The following is a 17,690-nucleotide window of genomic DNA, read 5'->3' on the forward strand; positions in this document are numbered from 1 at the left end:
CTGAGAGAGAGAGAGAGAGAGAGATAGAGACCTTACCAGCGAGTTGGGGAGCGGATTATATTTTAAGGGAGGGCGGGAGAGAAGAGAGAGGACCTTACAGACCTTACATACTTAGGATCTTGTCCGTTCCCACAGGTCTCATGTGTGAGGCACCTCTAATGTCTACCAGAGAGTTGCTAGTACATCTTCCGGTATATTTTGCATCTTCCAATCTTGGATGGTCTGGGATGCAGTTTAGATATTTGTCGAGCTTATTCTTAAACACATCTACGCTCACTCCTGATATATTCCTCAGATGAGCTGGCAACGCATTGAATAGACGCTGCATTATCGATGCTGGTGCGTAGTGGATTAATGTCCTGTGTGCTTTCCTTATTTTTCCTGGTATAGTTTGGGCACTATTAATCTACCTCTGCTTGCTCTTTTTCTGATATTTTTAGTTCCATGATGATTTTTCTGCTATTCCTTCTATCTGTTTCCATGCCTGAATTATCATGTAGCGTTCTCTTCTCCTTTCTAGACTATATAAATTTTGTTAGAAATTGTAGTCTTTCCCAGTAGTCTAGGTCCTTAACTTCTTCTATTCTAGCTGTAAAGGACCTTTGTACTCTCTCTATTTGTGCAATATCCTTTGATAGTGTGGGTACCATATCATATTGCAATATTCAAGTGGACTAACGAACATATTTTTTATAAAGCATAATCATGTGTTCAGCTTTCTTGTTTTGAAGTGCCGTACAACATTCCATTTTTGCTTACATTTTGCCAAAACAGAGTTGCTATTTGATCATTGCATACAGTTCCTATTCATCATCACACCAAGGTCTTTAACTGCTTCCTTATTTGTGATTGGTCTCATTATTAGGTACCCCTATATGCATATAGCTTTCTTTCTCTGTCTCCATAATTTATTTGATTCAAATTTATCAGAGTTAAATACCCATCCTATTTACCTCTGCCCGAATCATATACTTTGTTAAGGTCTCTTTGTAGAGCGTTCCTATCTTCATCACAAGTAATTTCTCTACTTATTCTTGTGTCATCTGCGAAACTACTCACTACCGAATCTTTAACATTATTGTCTATGTCGTCAATCATAATAACAAACAGTATTGCAGCTAACACCGTACCTTGCGGCACACCGGATATTACCTTGGCTTCATCCGATTTCTCGTCGTTTTGCAATAACTATCTGTTTTCTGTTGTGTAAAAATTCTTTTAACCATTTTCCTTACTTTATCCACGATATTGTGTTTTCTAATTTTCTTCGCTAATATATTATGGTCTACTTTATCAAAAGCTTTTGCAAAGTCGAAATAAACCACATCTGTTTCATTTCCGCTTTTATATTTTTGAATATGTTCTCCACGGTGGACTAACATTGGGTTTGTGTACTTTTCCGGGTACGAAAACCTGTTGTCCTTTATTTAAACAAATTATTTTTTATTAAATGTTTCATAATATTTTTCTTTCATTACCCTTTCATACCACTTTCATAATATGTGATGTTAGACTCACAGGCCTATAATTACTTGCCTCTAGTCTTGATCCACTTTTGAAAGTAGGGGTAATATATGCTAATTTGTGCTCATCATATCTTGCCTGTATCTACACTTTGTCTTAATAATATTGCAAGTGGCTTTGCGATAGAATGAACTACTTTCTTTAACAAATAGCAGGAATTCCATCTGGCCCTGCAGCAGGCTCCATTTTTAATTCATTAATAGCCTGCACAATATCAAGCTTCATTAATATCTATGTCAGCTAAATATTCACTATTTTCATCCCTTCATATTTTTCATCCCTTACTTCTATATCATATCTTCATTATCTATTTAGGGTGAATTCTCTCTTATATCGTTCTGCCAGTATGTTGCAAATTTCCTTTTTTTCATTCGTTAATCTCCCTTCAATTCTCAGAGGGCCTATTTCTATTCTTCTTTTATTCATCTTCTTCGCATATGAGTATAATAGTTTGGGGTTTTGCTTGATATTTATAGGGTTTTTTCTTCCAAGTCCCGTTTTTTCATTTTCTTTTGATTGTATAATCTTTTGTTCTGCATTTTCTATCTTACTTTTTAGTTCTATAACTTTCCATGCATTTTTTCTTTTGCAAGACCTTTTTTCCACTTTCTGATTTTCTGGAACAAGATCCTTCTGTCTCTTGGTATGCATGAATGATGTTTACTTTTCTTCTTCGTATATATTTTTCCACTATTTTCTCCAATATTTTATATAATATCTCCGTATTACCCTTATGTCATCACTTACGAAAATGTTATCCCAATCTTTGTTTAATTCTTCATTAATTTCTGACCATTTTATATTTTTACTGTAGAAGTTGTATTTTCCATATCCTTCCCACTTTTTCATTTCTTGCTTATCTCTATTTTCACTGCTTTGGAATGAACCTGTTAATTCTATGACATTATGGTCTGAAATACTCGCATTATAAACTATTATTTCTTTAACATAATTCATCTCGTTCACAAATACTAGGTCTAAAGTATTTTCCTTTCTTGTTGGCAGGTGATTTATTTGTTGAATGTTGTATTCTAGTAGCATATCTAATAGCTTTCAAATTGCCTCTTATCTTCTGCACTACTATTACTCTCTTTTTATATATGTATAAGTACAACCACAATCTCCTATTCGTTCTTTCCATTCTACGAAAGGAAAGTTGAAGTCACCAGATAGGAGAATAGTCCAGTCCTTGTGATTTCTACATATATCATCCAATTTTCAATTATTAAGTCAAAAACTCTTTAGTATTAGGGGTCTATATATTACTATGTTCATCAATTTTTCAGATTCAAATTCTACCGCTATTAGTTCACATTCTGAGTTACTATATTTCTATATATTTTCCTTGTTTTTTTGTCTTTCCCATATTATTGCGGTTCCCCCTTGATTCCTATTTTTTCTATCTGATCTATAAGTTTGGCAACCTTTTATTGATCATCATTCCCAGTCTCTTGGGAATACCAGGTTTCACTTATATTCATTATATCTATTTTCTTTTCATTTTGGGTTAGTTCTTCTAAAGTACTCTATTTTTCTTTTTGAGTTACTCGTAACTAAACCCTGCGCATTCATCACTATGATGGTTTGTGTGTTTTCTCCTTCATTTAATACTGGTAGTAATAAGGATTTTCCCATGTCTCTTTCCTGTTCTGGTATGTTGTTCTTTTTTTCATTTCCAGAAATTCTGACATTAAAAAATCCAACTTTTTCCATAATATTTGATCTTCCTTCATCATAATTATTAATTTTGTGTCTGAATCTGCAATTTTCTCCGTTTCTGCAATATCCTCTTGCATAATAAATACAGTTATTATCTCTTGAGTAGAATTTCGGAGCTGATGCTTTGAAATTTTTTGCTGGACACCTCTGCATATCTCATTGGTGGTTTGCTTTTCTCTTTTACCTGATATTCTAGATTTCTCTCTTTATTTGTTTCTTTCTTATTTTGGATTTTATTACTTGGTTGGTTATTTATTTGATTATGATTCATGGCTACAGGGTGCATATATTTGCATTTTTTGTCGAACTTACATCCTTTTCTTCTTTTAGGTTTTTACATATTTTTGGATGCAGATCTCTGCAATCATCCCCATATCCATCTAAGTATGCACATTTACCATATATTTCATAGTTTTGACATATCTTAGGATGTTTGTAGTAACATCTTTCTCCAAATCTGCAATTCCCTCTTTTCAAAAGGTTGCAGATTTTGTCTTCTTGTCTATTTTTTCCTCTTTCCCGTCATTGTATAGATCTGGGTAGAGCCTCTTCGGGATTTTGCTTTTCTGTTGTCATATCGTAATTTATTTATTTCTTCGTAGGTATGCTGCTTTATTGCCTCATATGTAGTATCAATGAGTATCTCTGCATCCATACTTTTTATCTTGTTCTTTGTTTTCCTTATTTTTTTCTGTCATTTCATTTTTGTTTACTTCTCTTCCGTTTTCCTCTTTTCTTTTTCTTTCTTCTTCTTCCTCTTCCTCTTCTTCTTCATCCTCAACTATTTGTACATTCAATCTTGATTTAATAAACATTGTCTATCCATGATAGACATGTTGAACAAAAATTCTTGTATCTTTTCTCAAATCTTGTATACCTCAGCACACTGTGGATGGGTCGGAATGTTGCATGCAGCACATTTTCTGATTAGGTTTTTGTGGATTGACTATGCTATACCAAACCTTACACAGTTTGCATGCTTTTGGCATTCTTTTTCCTAATGCATCAATTAGGATATTCACAAGATTCACCTTATTCATTTTCTTTGTCGGAATATGTTGGTTTATGTATATTTTCTTTATGAGTCTCTTGACCACTTGGATTTTATTTGGAACTTCTTCAATTATTTTCAAGATGTTTTCATTAGATTTGTTCCAGTTTTGAAGGATTATATCCTTCTAATATATCTATGAATGCTTTTGTATCTTTTTGGTTAGGACTGTTGCTGATTTCATAGATGAGAAATGCCAGTTCCCTTCCTGCTACCTCATCGTATTGCGAATTTGCTAAACACGCCAAATTACGCCACCTCTTCCCGCAGTTGGAACTTACTGCCATCTTGTTCTGATTTATAGTATTACACTTGATAAACTAACTTAGAAGACGCTTTATCCTACTATTTTCACACAAATCTTATCACCGATAGTTCACGAACACTCTAGATATTTCTCAAATTCTAGTCGTATGTTAAACTTGTGATATCTGTTTATTATTGTGACTTCACGCGGGTACGTCTCACAAGCAAGATGGCTACTACGAGAGGGAGAGAGATGTATATTTTAACCACTGTTGCGGTAAACCGTTCTCGAGTAAGCTGAGAGAGAGAGAGAGAGAGAGAGAGAGAGATGTATATTTTAACCACTGTTGCGATGAATCGTTCTCGAGTAAGCTGAGAGAGAGAGAAGAGAGAGAGAGAGATGTATATTTTAACCACTGTTGCGATAAACCGTTCTCGAGTAAGCTGAGAGAGAGAGAGAGAGAGAGAGAGAGAGAGAGAGAGAGAGAGAGAGAGAGAGAGAGATGTATATTTTAACCACTGTTGCGATAAATCGTTCCCGAGTAAGCTGAGAGAGAGAGAGAGAGAGAGAGAGAGAGAGAGAGAGAGAGATGTATATTTTAACTACTGTTGCGATAAACCGTTCTCGAGTAAGCTGAGAGAGAGAGAGAGAGAGAGAGAGAGAGAGAGAGAGAGAGAGAGAGAGAGATGAGAGATTATAAACCACTGTTCGCGTAAACCATTCTCGAGTAAGCTGAGAGAGAGAGAGAGAGATATGTATATTTTAACCACATGTTACGATAAACCGTTCTCGAGTAAGCTGAGAGAGAGAGAGAGCGAGAGATGCATATTTTAACCACTGTTGCGATAAAACCGTTCTTGAGTAAGCTAGAGAGAGAGAGAGAGAGAGAGAGAGAGAGAGAGAGAGAGAGAGAGAGAGATGTATATTTTAACCACTGTTGCGATAAACCGTTCTCGAGTAAGCTGAGAGAGAGAGAGAGAGAGAGAGAGAGAGAGAGAGAGAGAGAGAGATGTATATTTTAACTACGTGTGATAAAACATCTCGAATAAGCTGAGAGAGAGAAAGAGAGAGAGAGATGTATATTTTAAGCACTGTTGCGGTAAACCGTTCTCGAGTAAGCTGAGAGAGAGAGAGATGTATATTTTAACCACTGTTGCGATAAACCGTTCTCGAGTAAGCTGAGAGAGAGAGAGAGAGAGAGAGAGAGAGAGAGAGAGGAGAGATGTATATTTTAACCACTGCTGCGGTAAACCGTCTCGAGTAAGCTGAGAGAGAGAGAGAAGAGATAGAGAGAGAGATGTATATTTTAACCACAGTTGCGATGAATCGTTCTCGAGTAAGCTGAGAGAGAGAGAGAGAGAGAGAGAGAGAGAGAGAGATGTATATTTTAACCACTGTTGCGATAAACCGTTCTCGAGTAAGCTGAGAGAGAGAGAGAGAGAGAGAGAGAGAGAGATGTATATTTTAACCACTGTTGCGATAAATCGTTCCCGAGTAGCTGAGAGAGAGAGAGAGATAGAGGGGGGGGGGGAGAGAGAGAGAGAGAGAGACGAGAGAGAGAGAGAGAGAATGATGTATAATAATGTTGCGATAACATTCTCGAGTAAGCTGAGAGAGAGAGAGAGAGAGAGAGAGAGAGATGTATATTTTAACCACTGTTGCGGTAAACCATTCTCGAGTAAGCTGAGAGAGAGAGAGAGAGATATGTATATTTTAACCACTGTTACGATAAACCGTTCTCGAGTAAGCTGAGAGAGAGAGAGAGCGAGAGATGTATATTTTAACCACTGTTGCGATAAACCGTTCTTGAGTAAGCTGAGAGAGAGAGAGAGAGAGAGAGAGAGAGAGAGAGATGATGTATATTTTAACCACTGTGCGATAAACCGTTCTCGAGTAGCTGATGAGAGAGAGAGAGAGAGAGAGAGAGAGAGAGAGAGAGATGTATAATTTAACCACTGTTGTGATAAACCATTCTCGAATAAGCTGAGAGAGAGAGAGAGAGAGAGAGAGAGAGAGAGAGATGTATATTTTAACCACTGTTGCGATAAACCGTTCTCGAGTAAGCTGAGAGAGAGAGAGAGAGAGAGAGAGAGAGAGAGAGAGAGAGATGTATAATTTAACCACTGTTGTGATAAACCATTCTCGAATAAGCTGAGAGAGAGAGAGAGAGAGAGAGAGAGAGAGAGATGTATATTTTAACCACTATTGCGATAAACCGTTCTCGAGTATGCTGAGTGAGAGAGAGAGAGAGATGTATATTTTAACCACTGTTGCGATAACCGTTCTCATGTAAGCTGACCTTACCTTACCTTACCTTACAGACCTTACAGTTCGTTCGGGTTGCCCCAGGTCCCACAGTGTGAGGCACCTCTAATGTCTACCAGAGAGTTGCTAGTACATCTTCCGGTATATTTTGCATCTTCCAATCTTGGATGGTCTGGGATGCAGTTTAGATATTTGTCGAGCTTATTCTTAAACACATCTAAGCTCACTCCTGATATATTCCTCAGATGAGCTGGCAATGCATTGAATAGACGCTGCATTATCGATGCTGGTGCGTAGTGAATTAATGTCCTGTGTGCTTTCCTTGTTTTTCCTGGTATAGTTTTGGGCACTATTAATCTACCTCTGCTTGCTCTTTCTGATATTTTTAGTTCCATGATGTTTTCTGCTATTCCTTCTATCTGTTTCCATGCCTGAATTATCATGTAGCGTTCTCTTCTCCTTTCTAGACTATATAATTTTAAGGATTGTAGTCTTTCCCAGTAGTCATGTCCTTAACTTCTTCTATTTCTAGCTGAAAGGACCTTTTGTACACTCTCTATTTGAGCAATATCCTTTTGATAGTGTGGGTACCATATCATATTGCAATATTCAAGTGGACTACGAACATATGTTTTATAAAGCATAATCATGTGTTCAGCTTTTCTTGTTTTGAAGTGCCGTAACAACATTCCCATTTTTGCTTTACATTTTGCCAAAAGAATTGCTATTTGATCATTGCATAACATGTTCCTATTCATCATCACACCAAGGTCTTTACTGCTTCCTTATTTGTGATTGTCTCATTATTAGGTCCCCTATATGCATATAGCTTTCCTTCTCTGTCTCCATAATTATTGATTCAAATTATCAGAGTTAAATACCCCTCCAATTTACCTCTGCCGAATCATATACTTTTGTTAAGGTCTCTTTGTAGAGCGTTCCTACTCATCACAAGTAATTTCTCTACTTATTCTTGTGTCATCCAGCGAAACTACTCACTACCGAATCCTTAACATTACTGTCTATGTCTTCAATCATTAATAACAAACAGTATTGGCCGCTAACACCGTACCTTGTGGCACACCGGATATTACCTTGGCTTCATCTGATTTCTCATCGTTGCAATAAATATCTGTTTCTGTTGTGTAAAAATTAAACTCTTTTAACCATCTTCCTACTTTATCCACGATATTGTGTTTTCTAATTTTCTTCGCTAATATATTATAGGTCTACTTTATCAAAAGCTTTTTGCAAAGTCTAGATAAACCACATCTGTTTCATTTCCGCTTTTCATATTTTTGAATATGTTCTCACGGTGGACTAACAATTGGGTTTGTGTACTTTTTCCGGGGGTACGAATGTTGTCCTATATTAAACAAATTATTTTTTGATTAAATGTTTCATAATATTTTTCTTCATTACCCTTTCATACACTTTCATATGTGATGTTAGACTCACAGGCCTATAATTACTTGCCTCTAGTCTTGATCCACTTTGAAAGTAGGGGTAATATATGCTAATTTGTGCTCATCATAAATCTTGCCTGTATCTACACTTTGTCTTCATAATATTGCAAGTGGCTTTGCGATAGAATGAACTACTTTCTTTAACAAAATAGCAGGAATTGCCATCAGGAGGCCCTGCTGCAGGCTCCATTTGTAATTTCATTAATAGCCTGCACAATATCAGCTTCATTAATATCTATGTCAGCTAAATATTCACTATTTTCGTCCCTTGTACTTCTATATCATTATCTTCATTATTTATTCTAGGGGTGAATTCTTCTATATCGTTCTGCAAATATGTTGCAAATTTCCTTTTTTTTTTTTCATTCGTTAATGTCCCTTCAATCTTAGAGGGCCAATTTCTATCTTCTTTTATTCATCTTTTTCGCGTATGAGTATAATAGTTGGGGTTTTGCTTGATATTTATTAGGGTTTTTTCTTCCAAGTCCCGTTTTTCATTTCTTTTGATTGTATAATCTTTTGTTCTGCATTTTCTATCTTACTTTTTAGTTCTATAACTTTCCATGCCTTTTTTTCCTTTTGCAAGACCTTTTCCACTTTTCTGATTTTCTGGAACAAGATCTTCTGTCTCTGGTATGCATGACTGATGTTTACTTTTCTTCTTCGGTATATTTATTTATCCACTATTTTCTCTAATATTTTATATAATATCTCCGTATTTCACCCTTTATGTCATCACTTACGAAAATGTTATCCCAATCTTTCTTAATTCTTCATTATTTCTGACCATTTTATATTTTTACTGTAGAAGTTGTATTTTCCATAACCTTCCCACTTTTTCATTCTTGCTTATCTCTGTTTTCACTTGCTTTGGAATAGGACTGTTAATTCTATGACATTATGGTCTGAAATACTCGCATTATAAAAAACTATTATTTCTTTAACATAATTCATCTCGTTCACAAATACTAGGTCTAAACCCGTATTTTCCTTTCTTGTTGCAGGTGATTTATTGGTTGAATGTTGTATTTCTAGTAGCATATTAACTAATAAGCTTTTCGAATGCCTCTTATCTTCTGCACTACTATTACTCTCTTATATGTATAAGTACAGCCACAATCTCCTATTCGTTCTTTCCAGTTCTACGAAAGGAAAGTTGAAGTCTCCAGATAGGAGAATAGTCCAGTCCTTGTGATTTCTACATATATCATCCAATTTTTTATTATTAAGTCAAAACTCTTTAGTATTAGGAGGTCTATATATTACTATGTTCATTAATTTTTCAGATTCAAATTCTACCGCTATTAGTTCACATTCTGAGTAATAATATTTCTCATATATTTTTCCTTGTTTTATGTCTTTCCCATATATTGCGGTTCCCCTTGATTCCTATTTTTTCTATCTGATCTATAAGTTTGGAACCCTTTTATTGATCATCATTCCAGTCTCTTGGGAATACCAGGTTTCACTTATATTCATTAATCTATTTTTTTCTTTTCAATTTGGGTTAGTTCTTCTAAGTACTCTATTTTTTTTTCTTTTTGAGTTACTCGTAACTAGACCCTGGCAGCGAGAGAGAGAGAGAGAGAGAGAGAGAGAGAGAAGAGAGCTGAGACGATGAGAGAGAGAGAGAGAGAGAGAGAGAGAATGTATCTTTTAACCACTGTTGCGATAAAAATAAAACTGTTCTCGAATAAGCTGAGAGAGAGAGAGAGAGAGCAGAGAGAGAGAGAGAGAGAGAGAGAGATGTTTATTTTAACCACTGTTGCGATAAAAACCGTTCTCGAGTAAGCTGAGAGAGAGAGAGAGAGAGAGAGAGAGAGAGGAGAGAGAGAGAGAGAGAATGTATATTTTTAACACTGTTGCAATAAACTGTTCTCGAGTAAGCTGAGAGAGAGAGAGAGAGAGAGCGGAGGGAGAGAGAGAGAGAGAGAGAGAGCGAGATGTATATTTTTAACACTGTTGCGATAAACCGTTCTCGAGTAAAGTGAGAGAGAGAGAGAGAAGAGAGAGAGATGAGGGAGAGAGCAGAGAGAGAGAATAATATATATTTTAACCACTGTTACGATAAACCATTCTCGACCTTACAGACCTTACCTTACATCTTGTTCGGGTTGCCCCAGGTCCTCAGTATGAGGCACCTCTAATGTCTACCAGAGAGTTGCTATTACATCTTCTGGTATATTTGCATCTTCCAATCTTGGATGGTCTGGGCTGCAGTTTAGATATTGTTGCGAGCTTATCTTAAAACACACATCTACGCTCACTCCTGTTATATTCCTCCAGATGAGATGGCAACACATTGAATAGACGCTGCATTATCGATGCTGGTGCGTAGTGGATTAATGTCCTGTGTGCTTTCCTTATTGGCCTGGTATAGTTTTGGGGCACTATTAATCTACCTCTGCTTGCTCTTTCTGATATTTTTAGCTCCATGATGTTTTCTTGCTATTCCTTCTATCTGTTTCCATGCCATGAATTATCATGTAGCGTTCTCTTCTCCTTTCTAGACTATATTTAATTTTAAGGATTGTAGTCTTTCCCAGTAGTCAAGGTCCTTAACTTCTTTTCTATTCTAGCTGTAAAGGACCTTTGTACACTCTCTATTTGTGCAATATCCTTTGATATGTGTGGGTTACCATATCATTATTGCAATATTCAAGTGGACTACGAACATATGTTTTATAAAGCATAATCATGTGTTCAGCTTTTCTTGTTTTTGAAGTGCCGCTAAACAACATTCCCATTTTTTGCTTTACATTTTTGCCAATAGAATTGCTATTTGATCATTGCATAACATGTTCCATCATTCATCACACCAAGGTTCTTAAAACTGCTTCCTTATTTGTGATTGTCTCATTATTAGGTCCCCTATATGCATATAGCTTTCCTTCTCTGTCTCCATAGTTTATTGATTCAAATTTATCAGAGTTAAATTCTATTTTAACCACTGTTGCGATAAACCGTTCTCGAGTAAGCTGAGAGAGAGAGAGAGAGAGAGAGAGAGAGAGAGAGAAATGTATATTTCAACCACTGTTGCGATAAACCATTCTCAAGTAAGAGAGAGAGAGAGAGAGAGAGATGTATATTTTAACCACTGTTGCGATAAACCATTCTCGAGTAAGAGAGAGAGAGAGAGAGAGAGAGAGAGAGATAGAGAGAGATATGTACATTTTAACCACTGTTGCGATAAACCATTCGAGAGAGAGAGAGAGAGAGAGAGAGAGAGAGAGAGAGAGAGAGGTATATTTTAACCACTGTTGCGATAAACCATTCTCGAGTAAGCTGTGAGAGAGAGAGAAAGAGAGAGAGAGAGGTGTATATTTCAACGACTGTTGTGATAAACCATTCGCGAGTAAGCTGAGAGAGAGAGAGAGAGAGAGAGAGAGAGAGAGATATTTGTATATTTCAACCACTGTTGCAATAAACCGCTCTCGAGTAAGCTGATTGAGAGAGAGAGAGAGAGAGAGAGGCCGTTTTATCTAACCAACATTACAGGTAGGTCTATGTGCCAACGAATCTGCAGATCTCAGATTTACATTTCTTGTAGATATTTAATCGACGATAAAATATTTCAGTATATTAATAGGATTTCTGAAATAAACAAGAAGTCTTTCAGAGTTTGGTGTACAAATTTTGGAACTCTGTAGTCGAGAGCAAAGTCTATTGGTTTTTCCTAGCAATTTTGAAAGGACGATGAAATAGGGCATAATATTAGTAGTGTTTCTAAAAAAACACGCGAAGATTGTCACTCTTAGGAGTTCTATTTAAAAATGATTTAGTCTTAAACAAAAATCAAATCGACTCATTACGAAGGAAAAAAGTAAGTCTAGATAATTCTAGAAATCCCCAGACATTGAGCAACAACATATTTGTTCGTCTACCTGAGAAACACCACTGGAACCTGCCTTGATGAGAAACAAAACTCTCATCATCGCACCACAATCAACCTTTTCCACATATTCATAAAGCTCCTTTCATAATCTCACCTAAGGACTGCTATATTAGCTAGTCCTGATGGCATATAAGATAACTTTCAATTTCACTACTCATAATCATCATTTGCCTCCTTACTCCTTCCACCCCCTTGCTTTCCCCTTCAACAGCAACCTTAGCGTGCGGTCCATAGAAGGCAGCGAGGTTTTATCTTTCCATTCCCACGTCCTCCTACTCACTGGGACTCACTACTATAACTCACATGCACAGTGGTTAACTTCACAGTTACGGGCTGCTGAAGAGCAAGAGCCCGTGCCAGCATAACGGTGGCTTAAACCTATCATCATCATCTAGCACAAAAAACTTCACGAAACTTCATTTCCTTTATTTACTTATTTATTTTGCAGTGATCAGCATCCACATTCAGCTTCAGCGTCGAGTAAAATTCGCCCTGTTCTTCTTCATAGTACCTGGGGTTCTCATCAACGTGTGTGGTAGGTAACAGTAACAAGTTACACTGTGAAAAAAAAAAGAATAAAAGGTCTGAAAGGTATAAAGGGTTACGATGAACCTCCAAAATGTTGTTGGTATTCACGTTTGTCAGCTTCGTTTGGCATCGGCTTTTTCTAGAAGGGATGAAGCCTAGACCTACTATATGAAGTACACACACACCTACACACACACACACACACACACACACACACACACACATCATATATATATATATCTATATATATATATATATAATATATAATATATATATATATATATATATATATATATATATATATATACAATTCCAGGCAATGCCGAAGGACACAATGGATGTTTTTTAGATATATTCAATAAGAAACGTTTCGCCACATGACTATGTGCATCATCCGAGTCTGAAAAAATAAATGACAAAATAATAACACAATTAAAATACTAAAAATACACTGGATTCTTAAAATGACAATTAAAAACATTAAAAGACTAAAAACGCCAAAAGCAAAGTAAAAACAACTGCTTTGCTTTTTTTAGGCTTTTAATGTTTTAATTGTCATTTTAAGAATCCAGTGGTTTATTTTAGTATTTTAATGTTATTATTTTGTCATTTTTCAGACTGATGATGCACATAGTCATGTGCGAAACGTTTTTCTTATGATATATCTTTTAAAAAACATCCATGTGCCTTCGGCCATTCCTGAATTGATATTTGAGGGTCATAACCTGCAGATAGTATATTATATATATATATATATATATATACATATATATATATAATACCCCTATATATATATATGTATATATATATATATATATATATCTCTATATATATATATATATATATATATATATATATATATATCCTTTATATATATATATATGTGTGTGTGTGTGTGTGTGGTGTGTGTGTGGTGTGTGTCACCGAATGTTGACAATAACATTTAACCGATTTCAATTCTCAAAACTGAACACCTACTTTTATTGATTTATGTTTTGAAAGCTCTGCTGGTGTTCTCTCTGCCGGCCGAGACGGGCGAGAAAATGGGGTTGGGGGTGAACGCCTTACTCGCCATGATCGTCTTCCTGATGGCCATGACGGAAAACCTGCCCCCTACGGAAACGTTGCCGCTAGCAGGTTGGTCTAAAATGTCTAAACGTTGAATAACTAAGAAGCCACAACAATGAATATGAGAGACTGTAATTTTTAAAATACTGAAAAGGTTAAAATAGGGAGCTTTCGCCAACTCAGTTGGCTGAAGAGAAAAGTCGTGCCAACGGTCGAAAGCTCCCTTTTAACCTTTTTTTGTATTTTGAAAAATACAGTCGCACATATACATTATTGTGGCTTTTTCTTTATTCTTCAGGTCACAGTATAGTGATGCACCATAGAAGATCTAAGTTTCTGTTCTTGGCTTTCCTCTTATTTCCTCTTCACTCTTCAAGTTTTTGTTCTTCTCCTTCCTCTTATTTCCTCTTCACTCTTCACGTTTTGCTCTTCGCCTTCTCCCCCCTTATTTCCCTTCTTCACTTTTTGCCTTCCTCTTATTTCCTCTTCACTCTTCACGTTTTTGTTCTTCTCCTTCCTCTTATTTCCTCTTCACTCTTCACGTTTTTGTTCTTCTCCTTCCTCTTATTTCCTCTTCACTCTTCACGTTTTGCTCTTCGCCTTCCTCTTATTTCCTCTTCACTCTTCACGTTTTTGTTCTTCTCCTTCCTCTTATTTCCTCTTCATTCTTCAAGTTTTTGTTCTTCTCCTTCCTCTTATTTCCTCTTCATTCTTCACAATTTTGTTCTTCGCCTTCCTCTTATTTCCTCTTCACTCTTCACGTTTTGCTCTTCGCCTTCCTCTTATTTCCTCTTCACACTTCACATTTTTATTATTCTCCTTCCTCTTATTTTCTCGTCACTCTTCACGTTTTTGTTCTTCGCCTTCCTCTTATTTCCTCTTCATTCTTCACAATTTTGTTCTTCGACTTCCTCTTATTTCCTCTTCAATATTAACGTTTTTGTTCTTCGCCCTGCTCTTATTTCCTCTTCACACTTCACATTTTTGTTTTTCGTCTTCCTCTTATTTCCTCTTCATTCTTCACGTTTTTGTTCTTCGCCTTCCTCTTATTTCTGTTCACGTTTTTGTTCTCGGCTTTTCTCTTGACTTCTTTGTTCTTGGCCTTCCTCTGATTTTCTTTTAACATTCCCGTTCTTGGATTTCCTCTTATTTCTTCTTAACGTTTTCATTCGTGGGCTTCCTCGTATTTCCTCTCCACGTTTGTCTCTTCTCATATTTTCTCTTAGCGTTTTCTTTTGCATTGCATATACTGAGAGTGAGGAGATGGCGCGCAACTGGAACCTCTCGACAGTTTAAGCGAGGATGCAAGGCGTTCAGTACTCTAAAGCAGTTCCAATTGCATTTTAATCATTCACTTACAATTTTATCCGTTCATTAGTTTGCTGATTTATATTTTGTTTTCTAAAAATTGATCTCTTCTTTCTGTATTTCCATTTACCTTCTGTTACTTCTTTGTAATGAACACCAACTTCGTTAGAAGTTTGAATTGCAAGTCAGTAGTGGGGTGGGATCGCTCCTCTTGAATAGGGTTCCTCCCTCTCACGTGCAGTGATAACGAGAATTCTGTCCTCTGCAGGAATCTACTACGGAGTATGTCTAGTGGTGGTCACCTTCAACATCGCCTTCTCTGTCTACGTCCTCAATCTGTCGTATTCGGGAGACAGAGGGTATGAGGTGCCCATGTGGATGAGGTAGGTCATCGTACATTAATGTAACGGTAAACGATGGGGCATTATTGGTATTATTGGACGAGATGGAATATAACTTTCTACTTGAAGAATATTTCTGTAGACGGATTGATCCAGCTTAATCGTCTGGTTCTTCTGAAACAAATATGTTATTCAAAATGTGCTTCTATCTTTCTTCTTTTATTTGCATGTAAATGTAGACATGAAATTCACTATGGATAAGGAATAGTAAGGTCAAAGGCCTATGATGAGGTCATTCACCGCTGAAATGGAAATTGACAATAAAGAGTTTGAGAGGCGTAACAGGATTTGGAAAACCTCCCAGCTGCCCTGTAAGCCTATTGCTAGTAGAGGGTAGAGAGTAAGATGGACGAAAGATAACATGAACTGAACAGTAAAAGACGGCTTGGTTGATGTAACCTCTTTTTAATTGATTCGTCTCTTTTTTTCGGTCGTATAAACTTATAAATATACAATCAAAATATCACTAATTTCCTCTTGATTTTTCACTCGACAGGATTGTCACTTTATTCTCGGCAAAGGTCGTCTTCATGAAGGTACCCAGATTCATCGAGGAACTTTGGGATTTGGACGAGGTAATCATGGTGATTCTCAGTTGTCGAAAGAAAGAGTTTGTGATGGGGTGTTGTTTCTCAGTTGCTTAATTATCCGTTTAATTTTCTGTTAATGACGTGCTCGTTTTTATACGAGTAAAGCAAGATGTCTGAAGAAGTTTGAATTATCCGAATAATATCAATTGCAGCAGGGAGATCTTCCGTCGTTATTTATATTTATATGATAATGAAAATAGCTGGTTTTAAACTGCATGGATGACGCACAGAGGTAATTATGGTTTGCTCATACTTATAGGCCTATCTTTGGGAATCTCAGACAATGAAATTTTTTTAATAAGCTAATTCTCGAGGCTTTCATGCAATTCATAGAATCTCATTTAACCATCTTAATTTTTTCTTAAAAAGATTACGTCACCTGACATTTTGAGAGCAGCACAGATTTTAGAATCAAAATTCTGTGAACACACGCACAAACACAGAAGGTTTGAGACCTTTCTAGGGAACCTAAAGGATGTCCTATTATTCAATATACCGACCAAGACCAAGACCTACACTTGATGCTTTAAACGGCTTTTGATATCATCCATAAGCAAACACGCACACACACACAGACACACACACACACTGTATGAAAACCATCAATGTTAATTCTCTATTCACCTAAAGGTGGACTTTAATAACTGTAGTTCAGTGTGATATGAAGCCAGTAAATTTAAAACATTTTTTTCCTTAGAAAATACAAAGCATCATTGAAATACAGTGCTTCTTCTTTCTATTCAATTAACGGCAAGCCCCTGATGCATATAACTTTGATATATCTCTTGTTCTTTGGTTCAGAAATGAGTAATTGGATAGTCAGTGAGTGAGTCAGTGTCTGTGTGTCCCCACAGAACCAGAAGATCAGCAAGGACAGGGTGCGACCATTCACGGGCAACTTTGACCCGACGAATAATGACCGTGGCGCCATCAACCGGAGCCCTGCAAATGTCAACGCTGGTGATTCTGACGTCATCAAAGGTCAGTGGATGACGTTAGATTAGATTAGCTCGTGTGATCGACCTTCTTCGTAAGACTTGCCATGGAGATCAATAACGAGTCATGTGACTGGAAGGGATTTTTATATATCTTTTCAATCGCCCCACTTTTGCACTGTAGGTATGTAGGCATGGCACCCTGCACCCCTCTTTTTAGCAATTTACTGTAGTACCTCTATTACAGCTTCATTTCTTCAGTCTTGCTGTTCAACCTCTCTACAACTTAATTCTTGCACTGCCTTTGCGTTGTCAGAAGCGCTCAGAGGCCAAAAGGGCCCCGGAGTGCTTGCCTTGGCAGCCCAATCAATTTCATGAAATCAAATTAGTAGTCATAAATTAGTCACTGAACCACGCACACATTTTCGTCATTCACTAACATTTCTTCCATTTCCAGACTCAGTCAATCATAAATCAATCAATGGTGTGTTAGTTGACCTCACATGCCGCTTCTCTCATCTGCACCACAGATATTTATCAGACTTCTATCATTTCAATTTTTGTTTTTCTGTTTCCCGAACCGATCCTGCGACGGAAGGTGGCGAAACAGAATTTTATTATTTACTATTTTTTTTTTCAAATTTCCAGACCTGATTCAAAGTTGAAAGCTGGCGGATCATATTTTTAAAACAT

General features: G+C 36.6%; 1 protein-coding gene across 1 annotated transcript in view; it reads left to right on the forward strand.

The window, feature by feature from the left end:
- The window catches only part of LOC135202107 (uncharacterized), a 46,794-nt gene that overhangs the window by 6,611 nt on the left and 22,493 nt on the right, over positions 1 to 17,690 (forward strand). Inside the window, exons 5-9 of the mRNA XM_064231358.1 lie at positions 12,616 to 12,702; positions 13,698 to 13,832; positions 15,340 to 15,454; positions 15,969 to 16,047; positions 16,917 to 17,043. Coding sequence (XP_064087428.1) covers positions 12,616 to 12,702; positions 13,698 to 13,832; positions 15,340 to 15,454; positions 15,969 to 16,047; positions 16,917 to 17,043 — 543 coding nt within the window. The remainder of the gene's footprint in view (positions 1 to 12,615; positions 12,703 to 13,697; positions 13,833 to 15,339; positions 15,455 to 15,968; positions 16,048 to 16,916; positions 17,044 to 17,690) is intronic.

The sequence above is a fragment of the Macrobrachium nipponense genome, chromosome 30 (genome assembly GCF_015104395.2).
Source record: "Macrobrachium nipponense isolate FS-2020 chromosome 30, ASM1510439v2, whole genome shotgun sequence".
NCBI lineage: Eukaryota > Metazoa > Arthropoda > Malacostraca > Decapoda > Palaemonidae > Macrobrachium > Macrobrachium nipponense.